This window comes from Xenopus laevis, chromosome 1L, assembly GCF_017654675.1.
Source record: "Xenopus laevis strain J_2021 chromosome 1L, Xenopus_laevis_v10.1, whole genome shotgun sequence".
NCBI classification, from domain to species: domain Eukaryota; kingdom Metazoa; phylum Chordata; class Amphibia; order Anura; family Pipidae; genus Xenopus; species Xenopus laevis.
In genome coordinates this window covers 172,388,656-172,413,137 of record NC_054371.1, presented here as the reverse complement: position 1 = coordinate 172,413,137, position 24,482 = coordinate 172,388,656, and the positions used below count along the sequence as shown (strand labels likewise).

Below are 24,482 nucleotides of genomic sequence, written 5' to 3'. Positions count from 1 at the left end.
TTTGGGTATTCATCCTCTTTAATCCTTAGTTTTGGCTGCATTAACGCTCTATGCTTTCTGACATCTGGTTTTAGTTGCATCAAGAGAACTTACAAATAACTCTAAAGTGCAATTAATCTTTTTGAAGCAATACAGTATATCCAAATTCCAGCAAGAATACTAAGTAAATCTTTTATGCGAAGTTTAAATTATAGCACTAAAAGCCTTGAAATGTTTGTAGCAAAAGTACTTTAGCATGAATTTCCACCATATATGAACTTGATTCCTTAGAAATGTCATGAAGAAGCTGGTGGAAAATGACTGTTGCCCTGTTTTTCATTTAAGTGCTGCATTTTGCACATCAACACATAAGAGATTTTGCTCAAACCTGGCTTTGAAAAGTAAAAAATGTCCTGATTACACCATATCAGGACATATGACAGGACATAGTTTAAGACACTTCACTATTAAAAATTAGTAAATGGTTGACAAGAGGGACAAACATTTAGATCGGCCATATTTAGGACAGCCCTTGGTTGGCAGGTAAAGTAGCTATTTTTTTCTTTTTTAACTGCCTTTCTAAGATTAATAGAATATGTAATGACAGACAATTGTGGCTCAGTTGAAATCGAATGCCTTGGTGATATAATATTCTTTTCAGGCTTTAAGAAGAAGGGGTAAACTGACTATCATTTTCTATCACAACATGTATTATGTGCTCTTGTAGCAGTTTGAATGATACTTTATTTGATCGTGGACTGCTAAGAAGTGATACAAATGACTTGTATCACTTACCCTATCCTGTTCTAGTCCACTGTACTCTCATGTTTTGCAGTCTCAGTAACTGGCTTTAACACTCATTTAAAGGGATTCTGTCATGGGAAAACATGGGAAAACATGTTTTTAACAAAATGCATCAGTAAATAGCACCCATCCAGCAGAATGCTGCATTGAAATCCATTTTTCAAAAGAAATTTAATTTTAAAAGTTGACATGGAGCAAAGCATGTTCTTAGTTTTCCAAGTGCCCTCAGCCATGTGAATTGTGCTCTGATAAACATCAGTCATTCTTAACTGCTGCACTGAAAGTTGGAGTGACATTATCTCCTTCCTTCCCCTAGCAGCCCATAAGCGTAACAATGGTAATGTAACCAGTTAATGCCTTTAAGAATGGCTTGGATGATTTTTTGGACAGACATAATATCAAAGGCTATTGTGATACTAAGCTCTATAGTTAGTATAGGTATGGGTATATAGAATTTAATTAAAAGTAGAGAGGGGTGTGTGTATGGATGCTGGGTTTTCATTTGGAGGGGTTGAACTTGATGGACTTTGTCTTTTTTTCAAGCCAATTTAACTATGTAACTATGTAACTATGTAACCAGATAACAGCTCCCTGACACCTGCTTTGCAAAAAATGCTCCCACGATAAAAGCATTGCACTCAATACTAAAACACCCAAGCCCAACCATGACTCCTCCAGTTACACTGAGTAGAAGAAACACGAGCTCATCAAAAAGCAGTTCCATTTTGAAGTTCTGTCTCTCTCTGAAAGCAAAGATCAAGCACAATGGTCTGAGATGGAAGCCTACACACCAATATTACAAAATGAAGTAGAATCACAATTTTATGTTTTTCAGGGGACCAGGAGAAAATGGTATAAAATTTGAGAAATTGTTAAATCAAGTAAATGCATTATGCATAATATATAGGTGGGACCACAAAAAATAATGTAAAATGAGGGAAAACTAAAATTCAGAGGACGTAAAACTGAGATTTACTGTACATTTATTTGTTTAAGAATAAAGTGTTAAATGGTAGAATGAATTATTTGCAAGGTACACAGTGTAGTTTAGTAATAAAAACTATACCATAAAAATCACGACAGAATTCCTAAAGCATTGCCAGCGCCGGATTTCACTGAGGCGCGCCCCTAGGCCGCGCGGTCCGACCAGGCGGCCGCGCGGTCCTAGCGCCCACCTCACCTCACTTTCCCAGCGCGCCGGCGAAAAAACGCCGGCGCAGCTGCTGTAAATGAATGGGGACGCACGCGTCCCCATAATGCGGCTGGGCGGCATGCCGCCCCTATTTTTTTGCCGCCCTAGGCCCGGGCCTATGCGGCCTTGCCGCAAATCCGGGCCTGAGCATTGCTTCTAAACTAGTGAAAATTTTCATGCAGCTTATCTAGAGTATTTTCCCTGTACTGTAACATTCATATAATTATATGAATACTAATATGCGTATAGTATGTCGGGAAAGTGTCTGCACTCTTAAAGGGATACTGTCATAGGAAAAAACAATTTTTCAAAATGAATCAGTTAATAGTGCTGCTCCAGCAGAATTCTGCACTGAAATCCATTTCTCAACAGAGCAAACAGATTTTTTTTATATTCAATTTTGAAATCTGACACGGGGCTAGACATATTGTCAATTTCCCAGCTGCCCCAAGTCATGTGACTTGTGCTCTGATAAACTTCAATCACTCTTTACTGCTGTACTACAAGTTGGAGTGATATCATCCTTCTCCCTTTCATCAGCAGCAGCCAAACAAAAGAACAATGGGAAGGTAACCAGATAGCAGCTCCCTAACACAAGATAACAGCTGCCCGGTAGATCTAAGAACAACACTCAATAGTAAAAACCCATGTCCCACTGAGACACATTCAGTTACATTGAGAAGGAAAAACAGCAGCCTGCCAGAAAGCATTTCTCTCCTGAAGTGCAGGCACAAGTCACATGACCAGGGGCAGCTGGGAAATTGACAAAATGTCTAGCCCCATGTCAGATTTCAAAATTGAATATAAAAAAATCTGTTTGCTCTTTTGAGAAATGGATTTCAGTGCAGAATTCTGCTGGAGCAGCACTATTAACAAATTCATTTTGAAAAATTTTTTTTTTCTCATGACAGTATCCCTTTAATTGCTTATCTAGTGGGTGCACGCTCAGTTAGGCATATAATCACAGGAAGGACCAGCATCCCAAATATGCTTTATTTTACATGCTATATCCGAAGTTTCTCTCTTGGGACCTTTATCAAGGATCAAGTTACACACCATTTATACATTCTTACTTCCATTGAAATCAGTGCCATTAATTAGAGTCTAATCACATACACTGTTTTGTTAACCCTTTACATTCAAAGTATAGTTAACTCTTTATACTATCAATATAATACAATTCACCTTAAAGGAATATAAAAGTGAATAGTGCAGTCCTCATGTGAAATTCTCAAGTTTAAACATAGGTAAATAAATTAATGGTTTCTGATAAAACAGCCACTATAACAAACAAATCCACCCTGAAATGTAAATTCAACAGAATCAAAACACAATTTGTGCATTTATGCACATACATATACAAATCTCCTAATTACAATACATTGCTTGGATAACAATTTGGAATTCTTTAAGAATTAAGCAACTTCAAGTCAACTGCCCATTTAGGCCCCTAGGGGCCACACAGTCTAATTTGTGTATCCAATAATCCTCCCCTTTAACCAATGCTCTATTGTCATCTCCTCTCCTTGTGTGTGTGGGTATGTGATCTATGGGCATACACCTGAATGAGGCTGCTGAATGACCAGTTTCTGCCCAATTTTTGTCCACCAATTGCTGAAATATCTTGCTTCTTACCCTTAGCTCTTTTCACTTTATCCAAGTCTAAGGCTGCTCTTATGCTCGCCCTATGCAGACCCAATTGGCTGACAGATTTTCCATAGTAAATTAAACCACGGGGCACTTTATGATATATTACCATGTTGTTACACATCTCATTCTGTGTTTAACTCATATTTTTGCCCGTATGTGGGTGACAAAAGTAAGTCCCTAATATCATGCAAATACAGTTGACACACCCTGTACATTTAAATACTTTGAGTTAAAAAAATGCTGACTCTGTGCCTTCTTGTATTTCTCAACCGGTTTAGAGGGACTTAATTGTTTAAGGTTCCCCCCCCCTGTTTATAGGTGAACTTTGGCCTCTTAAGTAGCCATTTACTATAGATAAGCTTTCATCATTGCAAACAATGGGACAATGTTTTAATACACACTGTGTCACTACGCACTTTGTCACTAGTTGCATCATACTGTGTCATCCCTCTGGTTCTCCTTTTTCTTATGTTTATCATTAGATAACAATGTGCCTCAATCCAGTGCCAATGCCCATCCCTCTGAATCATCTATTAAAGGCCTTGGATACACTCTCTAAAAAATGTTTTCTCATTGTCTTAAGATCCTCCATTCTTCTGCATATGGTGAACATAAGAGCATCTTTAGACCAGGAAAGCGGAAAGAGCTACAAGTAAGAAGCAGGATATTTCTCAGCAATTGGTGGTCAAACATTGGGCAGAAGCTGGTCGTTTGACAGCCTCATTTAGGTGTATGCCTGTAGATCACATACCCACTCGCACAAGGGGAGGAGATGACAATAAAGCATTGTTACAACAGGAGGCTTATTGGATACACGAGAAATTCTGTGCTTTGTTAAGTTGCTTTTAAAGTTTTTTTTTTAACTGAATTCTTAAAGAATTCCCAATTGTTATCCAAACAATGTATTATAATTAGGAGATTTGTATATGTATGTTCATAAATGCACAAATTGATGTGGATTTTTTTTGAATTTACATTTCAAGGTGGATTTGTTACTGTGTCTGTTGTATCTGAAGTGAAGAAGCAAGAGGCTGGCACACGGAGCGAATTAAACGGGGGTCCTACCCCTGGTGTGTTTGTTGCGTCAAACACCGTTTCGGAGGGCGTTCCCCCTTCGTCAGGTGACGTCAGGTGACGTCCGAAATGTTGTTTGACGCAATAAACACACCAGGGGTAGGACCCCGGTTTAATACGCTCCTTGTGCCAGCCTCTTGCTTCTTCACATTGGACCATCGGGAGTGCCGTCTCCCTTAAGCTTTTGGCACCAGCGGTATTCTGTTGAAGGGCCTGAGTGTGAGTGTGATTTCTCTGCCCTGTTGTATCTGAAACCATGTATTTATTTACCTATGTTTGGACTTAGGAATTTCACATGAGAACTGAACTATTGGGGTACCTACTGGTGAGAATGATTTTCTTCACTTTTACATGTCTTTAAGGCGAATTGCATTATAGTGAGAGTATAAAGAGTTAACTATACTTTGAATGTAAAGGGTTAACGGCACAGAATATGTGATTAGACTCTAATTTTTGGAACTGATTTCAATGGAAGTAAGATAAAGGTCCCAAGAGGGACCGAAATATCAGATACAACATGTAAAATAAAGCAAAAGTTGTATATATATATATATATATATATATATATATATATATATATATATATATATATATATATATATATATATATATATATATATATATATATATATATATATATTTATGAAATCACATATATATATGCTAGCCACAGCTTCACTTTGGATTATTAATAATGTAAGAAATGGCTTGGTTTTCAGACATTTTCAAAGTGACTTTTTTCTCTGTTTGAAATATCATTAAACAAGCCACTGTTCTACTTTCTAACAAATGTGGATCCAAGTATCCCTGACAAAGAAATACCTTCACAGCTAATTAAACTTGGGTCTATGAATTTTACACCATTCTTCTAGTTCTTTATTGCCCATCTTTGGTCCACCATCTGCTACCTTTCTTCTCACCCTTTTAACTGTCTTGCAGAATTAAAGCTCACTTTGTAACTCTGACAGAGAATAGTCTGTCACTTGCATTGCTCTTAAGAGGCTATGTCAAGGTTTATTAGCCAGTTCCCCTACCAGTGAGCAGCAATACATTAGAGAGGATTGTGACTGTAACTCCAACTAAAATATTACATATATGCAAATGCAAAGTGTTTTTCCACTTATTATACAATAGGAAGCTGTACAGCTAGGAATAAATTACATCAGAGCAATGGTTTTCTTATGAATATTAACATGTTAATAAACCTAGCCCTTTAGAAAACACTGCTTGGCCAATCAAATCTACAATTTATTTGAATTTTAAATTAAGTTTTACATAGTAAATTTTTATGGAGTTTTGTGTTTTAAATTTAACTAAACTAAACTAAACAAATATTTTCTCCTGAGCTTTTCCCAGTACATTGCATTACCCTTTACTGTGCTCAAATGCACTACACAGTCCGTTTAACCTTCCCAACTTTCCTTTGGGTGCTCTCTTGCCTGCCTAGTCCTATTCACATTGGGTGCAAATGTGACATTTATGCACTCATTCCTGCAATATATAAATGTGGGAGCATTTACCGGAGCTCAGCTCCAAATTACTGCACACACACTGTGATCCCACACAGTCAAATTCAAAGTAGAGTATGAAGAAACTGGAGCACCAATGGAGCCAACTTTAGTCCATTAAAAAGTAGAGCTTTATTGAAGAATCATTAAAAAAGATACACACATGCCTAGGACATATAATAGGCTGCTTGCTCAACTTGTTTCTTGGCTACCAGCTACTTCCTCAGAAGCTAATGACAGCCTACCTTGATCACCCTTAAGAAGGTAAAAACCCCTCCCATAACCATTAACCCCTTCCCACTATATCAAAATAATTAATTTAATTTAGTTTAATTTAATCTAGTTTATACAATCATTAAAACACCGAAAGGTCAACATCATCCACATTAATTTTACTAAATGGGTAATTAATTAAGTGGGTAAGAGAAGCAAAGTGTATTAAAAGTGTGGACTGGTGAAGTGAGAAGGCATGAGGTCAATAGATAAGGTTATGGTGTTATATCAAGCCAGTCTTATGGTATCAATTTGTAGAAATGTCTTGAGGAATGACAACTGTGTAGGAAGCAAGGTGGGACTGGGAGGAGACATAGGTGGGACTGGGAGGAGAGTAGAGATATTAAATAGGGTTTTGGATTAAAAGACAGATCAATGAAAGTGCTCTGTTATAACAGGAACCTTTAGAAAGTCAATGTCAATCTGATTAATCTCCAATTAGCTAATCGGAAGCATCTTTGAAGTTCATATATTTAGCTGGTGCTTCAGTGTGCTTGGTAGTTGAAGGGGTGAGTGCAAGGCTAGAATAAAGAAATTAACTGCAGAGAGAAACTGTTTGGAGGGGAAATAGTGAATATATGATTGAGTTGGGATTTTATTGATGTATGCAATTGCAGGGGACAGACTGAAATAAGGTTTCCGTGTGCAAAAGACATATCTGTGTGTGATCATGGGTGGAGATAATGATTACCTAAATAATGAGAAAGTAAGTAGAAGAGGGTCTCCACCAAATGGTTCATGGTTCAGGCAGTGAAAGGTGTTAGGCAAGGTAGCATCAGTCTCTGCCTCTTATCTATATATATATATATATATATATATATATATACTCCTCAAAAAAGAAAAAGAATTTGGTGGAAAATACAGTTGATAGAAATGGCTTCATATCCTTATGGCTAACAGGGGGCCATTTTATTAACATTCAAATAAAAATTTTTTCACAAATCCATTTTTTCTCTAAAAATATATAATAAAAATATAAAATATATTTCTCTAAAAATTCAAAATTTATGAAGTGTAAAAACGATGAAAAACGAATACAAACTTCTCCGAAGTCCTATAGAAATCAGTGGGACTTTTTCTTGGACCTTTTTTAACTATTCAGACTTGAATTTTAAATTACACAGCATTTGTGATTTTAGAGATTATTCGTTTATTTGTCAAAAAACCTTTAAAACCACTAAAATGAGAATGTTGAGTAATGGGCCTTCAGACTAATAACTGTTTTTGAATCAAAAATATTTTTCTCATTTACTAGTATCTAAGACCAACTGAAGGTCAACATATGAGATATTTCTCTTTTTCAAATGAGTTAACCTAAAAACAAAGTTTTTTTAAAAGTTGATTTATAACATTTGATTACAACAATTTAATAAGTTTGTAAATACCAATGTTATTAATAAACAAATATTTCATTAGCATATTGTAAAAACATAAATTAAAAGTACTCCCACTGAATGTACAATTGTTTTCACTAGAACTCTAAAAATTCACTAAGACATATGAGACCAACTGGTTACAGAAAATTAATAGTTAATACTATTGTGCAGAAATGTTAATAAAACACTCCAATTGGCAACTGCATTTTACCATGATTTAACAAGTCAATATAAGATAATTTCAAGAGCAGTGTATGCTGGGTCATGTTTAAATAGTGCCAACTTTGCAGCTCTAAGTTGAGTCTACAATTTTCGTTCTATTACAGAATTCCAAATATTTGCTATTCTTAAAAGTAAATTCCTTTCAGAGCTGTAGAGCTGCATAAAGGTGAAATAAATGTTTTTATTTCAATTAAATCATGGGAGAGTTGTTTTCACGGCAGTAATTATTTATTTTTTTCCATATAGGGATCAAGTTGCCCTGGGGCAAACAATTAACAAATTTGCTAAAAAAAAAAAAAGTATTAAAAAAGCCACTTTTATATGTAAGGGATATTTTATCTCCTTTATTTTTTATTAAGACCTTGTGTACTTTGTTAATTTATATTAATGCAGAAAAAATACTGTACCTACCCTATATACAGTATGTTTACTAAATACACTTTCTGACATTCACCTCACATTTCAGTCTGTGAAGGCTAGTTTTAGTTGATTAAAAACCATGTTGACTGCCAAATAGATCCTCCTGTAGGCTGCCAGTTTATAAAGGGGTTACCAAACAGCCAATCACAGCCCTTATTTGGTACCCCCAATATTTTTTTTGCATGCTTATGTTACTCTCCAACTTTGACAAAATTCCAAAAATTAAAGAAAATATTTGATTGGATTTGAATTAAGATGATGATGATGATGATAAAATTGCAGTTGCACAGACTTATTCCTATTACACTGTCATTATAAAGACAGATTTTTTTTGCCAACATACACACATTAACATGTTGTTGCCTAATTGTTCTTGATGGTTTTTTAATATGGTTTTATATAGTCCAAGTTGCAACAAAAACTATTCACCTTTAAAATAAATTTCAGTGTGTTCTAAAACTGCTAATTCTAAGCAGCTAATCAATTGGTCTTCATTATTTTATTTTTTTTATGGTTTTTATTAACTTTTGTCTTTTCAACTTTCAAACGGGAGTCACTGGCCCTGACTAAAAAACAAATACTTAAGACTACAAACTTTTTTGCTACTTTCTATCACTCAATTTTCTTGTCAGGCCCTCTCCTATTCATATTCCTCTTATGCAAACCAATGCATGGTTTCTAGGATACTTTGGACCCTAGCAACCAGATTGATTAAATTGAAAACCGGAGAACTGCTGAATAAAAAGCAAAATAACGCAAAAAAACATAAATTATAGAAAATAAAAACCAATTGCAAATTGTCTCAGAATATCACTTTCTACAATACTAACTAAATGTCCACAACGCCTTTGATATACTAACAATACATTGCATACATGCATATACCTACACAATGGGTCATTCACCCAAGTGCTAGAGCACTAAGGTGAGAAAGTGGTCAATTGTGGTGGCAGAACTAGAATATTAAGGCCCTAAGTGCTGGGAAACTGGTTTTTGTTCCAATTTCAATCAATGTTTACATTTGCATTTGACCCCAAAAAGTAGTATAATATGCATATCTGGCTACCACTAATAATATTTTTATTCTTCAGTTTATTAAAGGGATCATATGGTCTATATCCTGGTTTCAGTGTGCTTGCAATTATCACATGATATATGCCTTGTAGCTGTCAACATATTTGTTGTGTGTTTGTAATTAGCAAGCCACACAAATGGTTTCTGTAAGCAGCAATAAATATATAGAGTTTAACCTGAAGACTGACTGATCTGAATCATTTTAATTAGACTTAACACCCTAGAAGTACACCTCCATATGCTTTTTTGCTAATTAGACAGGAAAAGTTATTGCTAAATGACATGCTGCACAGGAACAGTACCGTATATACTCGAGTATAAGCCGAGTTTTTCAGCATCCAAAATGTGCTGAAAAAGTCTACCTCGGCTTATACTCGGGTCAGCGGGCAGTAGCCGAGATTGCAGTCACTTTTAATCATTCCTATACCAACAATTCACTTGGGGAGAGACTGCAATATCCCACAATGCCCTCTGTTGGTTTTATGAAAGAATAACAGTGCGCCCTCTGTTGGTTATATCAAAGAATAACAGTGACTGCAATATCACACAGCGCCATCTGTTGGTTGTATCAAAGAATAACAGTGACTGCAATATCACACAGCGCCATCTGTTGGTTATATCAAAGAATAACAGTAACTGCAATATCACACAGCGCCATCTGTTGGTTGTATCAAAGAATAACAGTGACTGCAATATCACACAGCACCATCTGTTGGTTATATCAAAGAATAACAGTGACTGCAATATCACACAGCGCCATCTGTTGGTTGTATCAAAGAATAACAGTGACTGCAATATCACACAGCGCCATCTGTTGGTTGTATCAAAGAATAACAGTGACTGCAATATCACACAGCGCCATCTGTTGGTTATATCAAAGAATAACAGTGACTGCAATATCACACAGCGCCATCTGTTGGTTATATCAAAGAATAACAGTAACTGCAATATCACACAGCACCATCTGTTGGTTGTATCAAAGAATAACAGTGACTGCAATATCACACAGCGCCATCTGTTGGTTATACGAAAGATCAGTGATGGTTTTATGACACACAGCACTCTCTGCACAATTCTCTGTCACCATCAACTTTGCAAAGAAGTCCGGTCGATCGCTGGGGGAGTCTCTTTGGCGGAAGGTGCGCTGCTGGGAGACAGGGCTGTAGTTGTGTCTAGGCTTATACTAGAGTCAATAAGTTTTCCCAGTTTTCGTAGGTAAAATTAGGTACCTCGGCTTATACTCGGATCGGCTTATACTCGAGTATATACGGTACATCCATTTAACATAAAGTAAGCCAAGCATTCTACGATATGGTCTGAACAGATATCATTAGGCAGTATAACCCTAATTAGTAACAAAAAAACCCATTAAATCTTTAATCATGGATAATAATGCTGCACTCCACTATTATAATGCCAGTATTTTGAAATTAGATTTACAGTAAGGCAAATCCAGAAGAAGAACAGGCACATTAAGTAATTTTAAGGTCTAAAAACCAAAAGATTATGAAGCATTTATTGGACAGACTAGATGAAAAAACAGGTCATTTGTTAGCATCAGTATCTATAACCATAGTTTTTTATTCATTAACCACCAACCAAGGGCACTGCGCCAATCCGGTGAGTTAAAAAACTCACCTCAAGCAACAGTGCTGAGTAAGTTACCAGACAAAAAAGTCTCTTCCTGGAGCTTTTTTAGCGCAAGAGAAGAATTGCAATCTCTGCAGTAGCGATGCAGCCCCCCTTGTACCCCCCGCCTTATTGGGGGGGTGCAAACAGAGCTTTTGTGTGGGGGAAAGCCTTCAGTGAAACATACGATGCAGAGCATTGTAGTCAAACACTTTCTCTTTATTGTCACATACTTCAGTCAAGCAGCAGCAGATTCACAGGGCTAAATCTCCCAACTTTTTGCAGAACATAACCCATAACAGCACACTGCCAGGGGGACACACGCTCAAAGGCACCCCTCTTGGGCCCTGGCTGGCTCAATCCGGATCAGCCTTTCCTCTTAAACCCTGGCTGGTGGATTCCTGCTGGGAACACTATGCCCACTCACTCCTAGTTGGGGCCATAACTGTCCATACTAGTTACCTCTCTAACTTACACTTCCTAGAGCATACTGTTTAACACTTGGCCTCACACTGCCTAGGCTCAACACCATTTCCAGGAGATGACTCTACTGCTGCAGTTCCCGTTGCTCATCTTGCTTCCCATGACACTCTCTAAAAAGCACTTCCTGAAACCTTCCCTTTTATAACTTCCTATTCTCCATCCACTGGGGACTTTCTCCCACAACTGTTATCCTCTAGCTCCCATTGGTGGCCAACCTAAACATATGTATTAACCATTACTTAAACATTTATATTGAACCATTAACATTTTAGCCAATTACATCGGCAGCATTGCAGGAGCCGCCTCAGGCTCCTGTATCAGAATTGCCGCTGCCACCAACATCTGTTTAACCTGAACAGGCCATCAGAATGTTTATTACTTTGTGCATGCTATTTGTAGTATATTAGCTGACAAAAAAAGAAAATATAAGCTAACTTGTAGACCCAAGAAAACATTTAAGATATATACAAAATTAAGTTGAACATAAGAACTGGGTCATCTTGGCATAATGTTATTTGCTATTATTATTATTCACTCTTCCTAGCAATGGAACTGTAGTGATTTCATTTGAGAGAGACATTTTGAACATGATTCTCAAATCACTTCACAACAGCAGATCCCCTGATTTTCTTTATAGGTACCAGATGCCCCTTCCTTAAAGCAATACTGTAGCTTTAACTGTCCACCAGCCATTTGCCAGTCACTTTCAGCTAAACTCAGAGGCAGAGCTGAAGGGGTTTCCAACTCCAGATGAGATTTATAGTCATATCTTCCTATGACTGTATCTTTATGAGCTAAGGGGGACCCTAACCACACCAAAGTTTGAATCTTTAATTGGGCCTTCAACTGAAAATGTGCAACAGCTTATGCTTACAAGGGATTGTCAACCTGACATAAAAGCTTTGGAAAGGGATAAAAAAGGGTGACACAATTGGATGAATATAATGTTGGCTAACGATAAAAATATATATATGTATATATATGTATATATATATATATATATATATTTTTTTTTATTGTTAGCCAATATAGGTATCACTTCTACAATACTTTTTGTATTTGTTTGTTTTTTTATTTGTTATTTTTGCTACTGGCTAACACGGTACCACCGTGTTTTGGTTTTAGAATATAATGCAAACTGGTGTATTAACCCTCAGAATTAACCATATCTGCTCTACTGTTTGAACCATTTAAGTTTACTTTTACTAGGACCTTTGGTACAGCTAGGCACAATAGAGCAGAATAGAAGTCGGGAAATGACGCAAAAAAGATTATAATTATTCATGAAATATTGATCCAGTCTGTTGAACTGAATTAACTGCTATATCAAGAGAAAATCCAAAATGTTAACCTCTAATCTCCTAGTAACTAATCCTTAAATTAATTATATTCTGTACCCTTCTGCTAAAGATGTTTCTGATGCCAAAGCTAACACAATGTGCAGAGGATGATCTAACCTGATCATCTGACCTATTGCAGAATGAATTTACAGGGATACACCTACATATAGGAGGACATACAATTCGGGCATTTCTTCTTTTATATATGGCCAGATGTGCAAGGTGATCGAAACAGTCTGCACCATATATTGCCTATCTCACTTCAAATGTTTAGAACTTAATATAGTAATATATAATATATAGGTATGGGACCTATTATCCAGAATGCTCAGGACCTGATGTTTTCCAGGGTCTTCTGTAATTTGGATTTCCTTATCTTAAATCTACTAAAATATAATTTTAACATGAATTAAACCCAATAGGATGGCTTTGCTTCCAATAAGGATTAATTATATCTTAGTTGGGATAAAGTACAAGGTACTGTTTTATTATTACATTTGATTTGATTAAAATGGAGTCTGTGGGAGATGGACTTCCCATAATTGGGAACTTTTTGGATAATGGGTTTCCGGATAATGAATTTCCAGATAACAGGTCCCACAGTTTTTTGTATGAATTTGAGAACATTCTTTTAAAAACGTTTGAAGAGACATGATTTATTTAAATGTATGATTTTTGTTTTTTCAACATCTAATGAAATATAACTAATTAATTATGTCACCGCTGCTAGAAAAGCATTAAACAGATTGAAAGCACTTGAACGTCTATAGGCAAAACATATTGGAGACAGTCTTTTTTTTTGAATGCTAAAAAGAAAAGGCAAGTTAAAAAACACCAAATGTAAGTGTTTTGATGCTTGTGAATTATTCTGCAAATCTGGAGCTCAAAATGTTTTGGGGGAAACTGCAAGTACTGTAGCATTGCATAAGATTTGTGTGATAAGAAAAATCTGATAGAAAATCTGAACGGATTTTGTTTGTCCTACAGACTTAATAAATAATTATAAAGGGAATAGTATATTATAGAATGGCCAGTTCTGAGCAACATTTCAATTGGCCTTTATTATTTATATTTGTATCGTTTTTTAATTATTTGCCTTCTTCTAGCTCGTTCCAGTTTTGAAATGGGGGTCACTGACCCCATCTGTAAGGCTACAAATATATTGTTATTGCTACTTTTTATTACCCATCTTTCTATTCAGGCCCTCACCTATTCATATCCCAGTCTCTTATTTAAACTAATGCATGGTTGCTAGGGTAATCTGGACCCCAACAACCAGTCCTCACATAATAAAAAAATGAAAACCAAATATTGCAAATTGTCACAGAATATCACTCTTTATATTATAATAAAAGTTACTCAAGCCCTCATTTTGTAAACTGTATGTAGCAAATGAACAACAAATGGTCAGCTCTTTTCCCTGGTAAACATCTCAACTGAATTCCTTCTTAAAACATCAGATTTGACATCTTGCAATTCAATTTTATATAAAATGTCTGTTGCAAATTAGAAAGGTTATTTCTTCTGCTCACATGCACAGATATAAAGACGCAGATGAGGTCATTGATAAGGAAGATAATTCATAGGAAGGGTCTAGCATTATAAATAATAAAATATACCTTTAACACGTCTTCATCCGCAGATCGACACTCTACAGCTTCAGAGATATCCGCTACAGCGCTTGTGCTGTCTACAGAGATCACCTTAACAGGAACCGCTACTGTCTTGCCGGTAAGTATAGCTGTGTTCAGTATCTCTGCTTCCTATAATATAACAGCATGCAACAATTATCTATTAATAAAAGTATAGAATATTACAATGTTTTAAAATAAACAGTAATACATTTTTAGCACAAGCTAACAAAGGGGATCACTTATTTTTGTAAAGAGATATGACAACTTCAAAATGATAAGCCTTATTTCCAATTGTAATAATTGTAATGCAATGCAAAATTTAGTGCAAATTCATGCATTTTATTACAGTATTTCACCCTATTCATGCTCCTTTAAATTTGCGGCAAGCCAGTTTATTCTGCTAATAAGGCACTAAAAATTGAAAACTTTCTATTGCAAAGTGGAAAAAGAGGTACAGTTTCAAATTTAAACATGATGGCTACTCTACGGGTAAGAAAATTCTGTTCAGACAAGTGCAGTTTTTAAGGGGAACTATCGTGAAAATGAAAATTTTATATAATCTTCATCTTACTGAAATAAGAAACTTTCTAAATACAATCAATTCAAAATGCTGTACCGTTTCTGAAATAATCAAGTCTGTTTTCACTATTCCTTTCTCGGCATCAGTTTCTCTTCATGCAGGAGTTGGGTGTCAGATAGACAGTTAGATCCAATATATCTTATAGGGAGACTCCTTTTGCCTATAAGATGTATTAGAATTCACTCTATTAAACTCACCAGACATCATGTCTCTCTACATGCAGGATTTGTGCAAAAGGCAGTTATTTTGTTAGATTTTGTTTGTACTGGAATCAGTTATTTGAGTGAACTCTAATACAGCTGCTAGGATGAATATCTGACACTCAACTGCTCCATGAAGAGAAAATGAAGAGAAACAGTTGCTGATAGAGGGATAGTGAAGATAAACTTGATTATTCAGAAACGATGCAGAATATGTAATTGATTGTATTCAGAAAAGTTTCGTATTTTAGCATGATGAAACTTATAGTAAATGTTCATTTTCATGATAGTTCCCCTTTAAGGTCCTTTTCTATATACAAAGAAATAGAATAACATGAAAAAAATATACACTGAACTGCTTAAATTTTAAAACATGCTGAATTGCTTAGCTAATCACTAGAAATACTTGACTGGTTCAAAAACGTGAACAAGGATGAGAAAACAAATAGAACATATTATAAGTACTGTATGGGATCCATTATCCTGTTATCCAGAAAGCTCCGAATTACATAGACTTACATCTCCCATAGAATTACATCTCCCATAGACTCCATTTTATCCAAATAAATCCAAATGTTTAAAAATGATTTCCTTCTTCTCTGTAATAATAAAACAGTAGCTTGCACATGATCCAAACTAAGGGTTTAAGGAAAGGACACCGGAAAGGAACAGAAGAAAATGGTGAGAAAGGGAAAGGAACAGCAGATGTAGAAGAAGTTTAAAGAGAAAAGTTAAAGTTATGGGTAGATGGGGAAAATAAAAGACAGTATGGAAAAAAAGGGGAAAGAAGAGAATAGGAATTAAGAGTTGAAGTAGAGGAGGTAAGCATGAAACTTTGAACAATGTGAAAAAGAATGGCACAGCAAAAATGTATACACGTACATGTACCTTTGGGTCAAGGGATTCTTGCTTGTTTTTATTCTGTATGACAATTTGTATTATGAACATCAATGTACATTGAAGGTTTGGATTTTATTTGTACATAATGTGCAGACAGGGCCTTGTATTCATTTGTGTAGAAATTACAGGAGTGATGCAGATGTATTCAATTGAGGTACAAGGCCAGTGATGTTTACATTATTACTTTAAAGCGATAGGAAATAAAATGAAATGTGTCTATAGGTATCCCTCTCATTTAACCCAAACCAATAATGAGCAAATGAACCTTAACAAACTTGCAGTTTTGTATGAGCGTGTCACTGCAAAAGAACAATGGATAGCCAAGTTGGTCGTATAAAATAAGTTAAGTACATAACACGTTTATATGTTATTAATTATTAATGACCAATTACTTGAACAGAAAGCATTGGTTGGAGTGCCAATTAAGCCTCAAATAAGTTTCAGTAAGGATCCTGGCAGCAGAACAGAATTATTGAATATATACTCTGAAGTTGGAAGGTGCCTACAAGTGTCACCAAAATGTGATGTGATGCAAATGTAATAAAACACAATTCTAAATGTTCATAATTACAAACAGGCAGAATATAATGGAGGCAATTAGCTGATGTATTTAAAACCTGCATCTCAAATTATTTTATAAGAGCCTTTAGTTTTCAGTACAGAGCGAGGAACTGGTCGAGGAGATGGGGTTCTGACAAGGTTATGAAAGCTCCAGGACATTTTTATTATATGAATTGTGGGTAGGGTAGTCCTATGGCCTGATTGAACAAAGTAAAAGATTAAGGTAACATTTTACCATAGCAGCTCCTGCCCACCCTTCCTAATTTAAACCCTCCATTGGGGGTTGTCATAGGAGGATAGCAGTTAAGAAGTGGGGAATAGTAATGGGTGAATCTGACCAATTTTTTTTTCACTGAAAAATAACGAAACTGTAAAAATTTGCCAAAATGCATTGAAATTTATGGGCAACAAAATTTTTGACACACAACAACACACACCTATTTTTTTCACTAGTGGTGAAGTCACAGACTAGACATTTGTATCTGGATAAGGTCTCATGGGAACGGTTAGGTCTGAGACCAGGGATTATGGCCATAGGCCGATGGTAAGTGGGAATTTTGGTGGTTAGATAATAGGGAATGACTAGACTTAAGGAACTCAATTGTGGGTGGGGCAGGAAATGCAGCCTTTAGTGGCTTTTTGTTATGAAGTTATTACTTTATTTAATGATGTTAACATGTTATTGCTAAACGATGTGGTTTATAATGATGAAGTTTGTACTGTTGCAGCCTTTTCAATCTAGCAAAGGTTTGAGTGGCAGATGCAGTACCGAAAAAGTTACCAGGGGCGGCGAAAAGTCACTCCTGGTAACTTTAAGAGCTGAATTTTAGGTTTTTAGACTGGAAATTCAGCTCTTTTAGTGCAAAAGAGACCACTCCTGCTCAGGAAAGGTAAGCGCTGGGGGACAGTATTGCAGGAGCCATCTTATGTGGCCCCTGCCCTAGAAACACAGCTGTTTAAAGGTAAAGGAAGGGTATAAGAGGGTATTATAAAATTAGATGCATGACAAATTTTTGTTGGATTGTCCTAGAAAGACCACTTTCCAGTAGTGCTTCATGAACCACAGGGCATGTAATTCATTTTTTAAATATTAGCGTCTTCTTTGTAAGTTATAAAAAATGTATCTTCAATGTGAACATTAAAAAAAATCCTACTATACGTTCAGATTAGGACACTATGGGGGGCAAATTTACTAAAGGGCGAAGTGACTAACGTTGGCGAAAATTTGCCAGTGTGACGTCAATTCGGTAGTTCGACGATTTACTAATGGGCGCTGGCGAAAGAGACTGACGCTGGCGCTCATTTGCACTCAACCGCCAGGCGAAGTTGCACTCTGGCGAAGGGACGTAACTGCGCAAATTCACTAAGATGTGGATTTTACTGAACGTTACCTCTTGCACCAACTTGCCTTCACCACCTTAGACCAGGCGAAGTGCAATAGAGTAGATAGGAGTTCCTAAAGATTTAGTTGAAAATGTTGGCTTCTTTTCCTTTTTTCAGGGTGATAGGCTGCAAAAGAGCATAAAACTGTTTTCGTGTAACCGGCTTCCCCCCTACATTTCCTAATATATGGCACATAAACTGTACACTGGGCTCATGTGTAGAGCATTATAACAACTCTATTTTCTTTTATTAAGCTTTCCTGTGTAATGGAATGTATTTGCTGCAACATCCATTCAACTTTAACTTCCTGCCGAATGCAAATTAGCCAACTCTAGCCCAACTTCACTCTGTTTGACGAATTAACGCTAGCACAACTTTGCCAGCACCCTGGATGCAACTTCGCATGTTAGTGAATTAGCATTGTTTGAGCAAATTTTCATCTGGCGAAGTGTTGCGCTGCCTGCGAAGCTGTCGCCGCCAAATTTTCACTGTTTAGTAAATTTGCTCATGTGTCATTAATATTGATAAGATAGCTGGTACAATTATAGAAAAGGATCAGGTGCCCCCATGACAGCCTATGTATTTCTGTTGAGAGTAAATGCAGTAGGGCAGTCACTCACGAAACCAACTGCGTATTTCTCCCATCACTCTCTTTGCTTACCTGTGGCCTAGGTGTTAATAAGAGCATGGCTATTGTTAGTGATTCTAGCTAACTCAATTAAATGTTTCCCCTGTGAAGAACAGTATATAAAAAAATCTGCACAATAACCTATGTGTGTAGTTAAAGAAAGGACATGACTGTAGTGTTTGCTCCACCAAAGAAAAATATAATTAAATAACCTTTGCCCTGGAGCTATGCTGTGATATTGGTCTGCAATATTTCTATATAAAGAGAATGCACGTTTTATTTTCTTGTCTTTGCAATGAAATATTCAAGTCATATGACCTTGGTTCAAAAAGACAACATGACCAGAGAAAGCGGAGAGCTGTAAATGTCTCCCCCTACTGCTACCCCTGAACAAAATGGCTGATCTCATTCAAAGGCTTCAGATCAAACAGCGCTCTTTGTGCTATTAAAACCAGCAATACTTTTCTTGAACAATCAAAGTAACTGTTTTGCTAGGAATAGAAAAGCTGACTTTTGACTGCAATCTTGAGTATTTTTTTTTTCTTTTAGCTCTCTGCACTTTGGGATGCATTGAAAAAGGAAGTTCAAAAAGAAAATTTTCCAAAGCTGCCTAAGCCTCCATCACAGGGAAAAAAGTTTTACTTTCAAATATATTAAAAACGATAAATGACACAAAGGTAGACGTTACTCTGTACAGCCAGCCTACAGGATCTCTGTTTGCCTCATCGGAGCATCCAAAAAAAAATTTCTTCTTGCTGCTAAGATCTGCTTATGATGCAGAGAAAACTTTCTCTCCAGCTACAATTAAAAATTAGATACCATACAATACCTGATGATTAAAGTGGACCTTTTCTGTGCCATGATAACTATGTTTTCAAAAGTGTAATAATACAACAAATCTTTACCAAACTTTACCAGCATCGTAAAAATCATGTTTTTTTAAGTAGGGTTATAGGTATTTCCTTCTACATTTAGAAGTAGGCCTTATTCACTCTGTGGACTCGGCTTTTGGGTCGATTGAGTTATTCATATCAGTCATACTTTGACATTTCGATGCAAACATATAATTTATTTGAAGAATTTGAATGGTGTCTCTTTAAAAAAAATCTATCTTTTTAAAGAATCACATTTTGATTACAGTGGTTCAGTTAGGGAGTACCCTATTGCTAACGGTCACAATAACAAAGAATTTTGCTAGTAGGTGGTTATTGCTTGGGAATGCTGACTTTGGGGAACTGAGAGCTTGAAGCATTTGTACTCCAACATATTGAATATAGTTGGCACAGCTGCAGGATGCACTGGGGTCTTAGGTTGGATTCTTTGGAGCATGTTGGTACTATATAAAATAATAATAATAGTATTAAAGGATAAAGAAATGTTTCTATAAAAATCATGCTGGCCCATAAAGCACTTGCTCCTAAAAATTCCCAGATCTATCTGTAATCCTCTGCATCAATTAAAAGCTGAGTACATGGACAGTACACTAAACTGACCAAAAATACTAAAATGTGCATTCATTCTGAGTGGCACAGGGAATATTTAGGAAGAAAACATGCCAGCATGCTACATAATAAAGTACCCTGGGCTGGTGTGAATTTTAATTTGGAAGAAACAAACGGGTCTGAGCTAGAAACTTTTGCCTTACCCATCTTCTGTACACAAAAAGGGGGTTGTGGGAGCACCCCAAGGCTATGTAATATACATAAATACAATGGAAGTGCGACTAATCTGGCCAAGTTAGCTACAATCATACAAAAGAGGGATTTCATCAATGCACATTCCATAGTCTCTTGTTTCACTAGTCAAATAGTATTTATGCAAGTGCATGCATTTACAAAAAGAGGGATTTTTAGTTACAATATTATTATCATAACATTGACAAGCCATCTCATCTACTGAACTAAGCACCCCAGTGTTTTAACATTTCACTGTCCTTTAAGTGACACTATTAATCGTCAAACATATACTCTTATTTAGCCAAATATTTCCAATACAGCATGGTGATTCAATAATTGACATTACTGCTTTGTAGTTTGATGTCCCAGACTTGATTCCAGACAAGGCACTATATGTGTGTGAATTTACCAAGCAGGTTAATTGGCTCTTGATAAAGGTGACCATAGTGTATGTGAAAGGGACCTTAGATTGCAAACTTTACTGTGCATATTCTGTGTAAAGTGCTACAGCATACTGCATTGCTATAAGAAGTAATAATAATAATACCTTCAATGTTTATTGGTCATAAACTGAGAAAAGCATCTTTATTGGCCAAGGAATATGTAAGACGTTTGCTGAATTTGTGGAAAGGGAAATGCTATAAAATTCCCCACTCACTATATGACAAGGAAGTTAGGTTTTCTAATTCTAATATTTTTAATCTCTCCAGCTAAACACTTTCTGATTACAAAGATCATTGATTGTAGTAACTTTCAATTATACTCATTATATCTATGAAAGCATATTTTTCAAGGGTCGAATTTTAAAATTCATGTGAGTTTTATCAATTTTATAAACTTGAACAAATTTAAACGACTTAAAAACTTAGATCTCATTCAATTTGAATTATAAAAAAAAGGCAGGAAGGCTACAAACATCACCAAATTGATTGCTGGACCTCTCCCATTGACTTATACAGTAATTTGGCAGTTTTTAGGTGGTGAATAGTCGACTTTGAGTCGACTTTGAGTATGATAAATCTCAAAATTCGAATTCGGATTAAAACTAAAATCGAGTTTGGATAATTCACAATTCGAATGAGAGTTTTGACCAAAAAATTTTTAGAAAATTCAAATTCAGATTTTCATTCAACCCTTAATAAATCTGCCCCTTAGTAGTACTTGGGCAAAACAGACGTTGCTAGGACTCCACAACAGTTGAAAGGTGGCATGCTAATAAACAACGATGTAGTGTTGCTCTTGCCATCTTACTCTACCTGTGTACAGTTTTGTGTGGTTGTAAAGCACACAACCATGCATTTGAGCAGGGCTACTTGGTAATCTTTTTATTTGAGTTTTGAAACAAACTTTAATGTAGTATATAAGACTAGAGGGCAGATTTATTCATCTTTGCTCAACCAAGTGATGAAAAGGCAAGTCAATTCCTGAAACACTCAAATCTCAATTGATCGAGGATACCGTTGAATTTGCATTCAAAAAAAGTGTGTTCTTTTTTCACAACCAGATTTTTAACAAAAATTAAGTTGCAGCAATCAATTGCTTATCAGGTATTCACTTGTTTTTCATCGGTTAGAGAACATGGATGGACGAAGATCAATAAATCCGCCTACATATAGGCTATAGTAACAGGGCACTCCTCGAAAAATGTATCAAAATTAGTGGCACACATATAAAAAACTTAATGTGTTTCGACCCTCAAGCCCAGGGGCCTTTGTCAGGGGCACCTGCAAAAAGGTATAAATATTTTTTCGTCAATACCACAGTTTTTGTTTTGTGCTAGACCATTTAAAAAAATATTTGAGGGGTGAAGGGAGTGTAAATGTAATTTGTACTCTATCCTACAAAACCTTGCTAAAGGGGAAGGGCTCTCTAGATCTGGTGGCCAGGGAGGCCTTATAGTCCATTAAAACACTATTCAGGTTTTTCAGCAGGGAATATATAGGGACAGCATCACCTTGGAATCTGGAATAACATAGGGCACAAGAGGGTGTACCTGGTTCAGTAAACTGTCCCCATATTCCTTGGCTATTATACGACCATGAAGAGCAAGCATTTGTCCAATAATGGTGTGGGTGCCCAGTTCCCACACCATTATACATACACTACAGTGTTTAAAATTTGGCAAAAGATACTGAGGACAAAAACCCACCTTTGGCATTTAAGTATAAAAGCAGATAGGCAAAATAACCTTTTTATTTGATCAGGAATCCATAGTTTGTGAAGCTTGCACTAGGTGGACATAGGCCTTTGTGTTTTACCATGGTCTAGGAACCCACAGAAACCAAAAAGATCTTTGCTGCTTAGAACAGCTGACCGTTAGTATCCCTATGACAAATGTTGCACCTTTTATTACATTGCCTTTAAGCATCCTCTGCACAGCTAATCTTGTAGTTCTGTGGTATCTAGTTACTATTCTATTATGTTCCTGTCTGTTCATATCACTGAGCATGGACCATTGTTAACTCATAGAGATTATCCAGAATACGATGTCATCATTTTACAGACAGTTTTCCTTGACAAATTAAATAATTTCACAAGGACTGTAAGTGGTAAAGAGCTGTAAACAGCTATTTGGCATCTTTGGATCTCTGTTCTTCATGTTACTCTGAAAGCACTGATTGTGATTATCAGAGCTGTTTTAAAGCTGACACATTTATTAAACCTTGAATTTTTTTTTGGTCATGGTTTTTAGGGGGAAACAAATTTTTTTGTGGAAAAAAACTCACATTTTTAGACATTCATTATACCCCAAAGATGGAAAAAATCAGAATACGAAAATACACCATCTCAAAGCTGTCAAGGTCATGTAGAAGTCAATGGCAGATGTCCCTATGTTACTCACCAATGTAGCTGCTTATATAATTAGGATCTAATTATTTCAAACTTATTGTCCTATTCCATGTGGGTTTTCTGGTATTTTATGCATTTGTAACAAAGGCATTGTAACAAAGTAACAAAAGGCATATCATAGCTAGTGTAGGCTTCACTGCAGTTATAAATACATTTTTGAATTGGAATTGGGCTACTGTTACTTCAAGACTGGTTGATGACCCTTTACATTCAGGAGGCACCAGCAGAGCAATTTTAAATCCTTTTGGATGGAATGCAATCTGATAACCTGCCATGTCCTCCTTAGGGGTCCACACACACATTGTCAGATAATTTAGTTAGTTCTACAAGCTGACATGAGAAACCATATTGCCTCATGCATTTACAGCTTAAGTGCCTGCTATGAGAGGAAGACTGGCAGACATTAAGAAGAGAAAAGTATTCAGTATTCCAGTGGAATGCAAATGGTAACAGACAAGAATGATAAATACTGCCAAGAAGTGCAGGAGGAGCAACAGGTAAAATATTTAATATACGGGTCATGGACAAGAGACAACTGAGGCTAGCTACACATGGGTACAGAGATAAGTGAATCTGTTCCATATCACTTTGCAAAAAAATTTATGACACTCCAGAAAGATTTGCAAAATTAGATTTTTTGAAGTCAATGGGCTTTTTTTGCAGTGTTTTATTCATACAAAAAACATTGTGTTTTTTTTCAAGTAAAATTGCATTTGGAGCGACAAATGCATTTTCCTTGAAAAAAACTATGAAAAAAAGCTCATTGACTTGACAGTCATTGGGCGTTTTTTCCACAATATCGGCTTGGGGGCTGCAAACTATATTTTCAAATTTCTGACTTACAATAAAATAGCTGCAATGACATATCAAACTTAATAATCAGAACGAATGTAAAATCAGTTCATCAATGAATGTCCTAGAAAGCATTTTATTGATAAATGCTTAATAGTAATGGGCGAATCTGTCCCGTTTCACTTCGACAAATAATTCACGAAACGTATTGAAGTCAATGGGTGTCAAAATAATTTTGATTCGCGACAATTTTT

At 36.1% G+C, this 24,482-nt stretch overlaps 1 protein-coding gene across 1 annotated transcript in view; it reads right to left on the bottom strand.

Annotated features, from left to right (window-relative positions):
• The window catches only part of tmem132d.L (transmembrane protein 132D L homeolog), a 431,717-nt gene that overhangs the window by 65,440 nt on the left and 341,795 nt on the right, over positions 1 to 24,482 (bottom strand). The window contains exon 5 of the mRNA XM_041567229.1: positions 14,644 to 14,787. Within this exon, the coding sequence (XP_041423163.1) occupies positions 14,644 to 14,787 (144 nt within the window). The remainder of the gene's footprint in view (positions 1 to 14,643; positions 14,788 to 24,482) is intronic.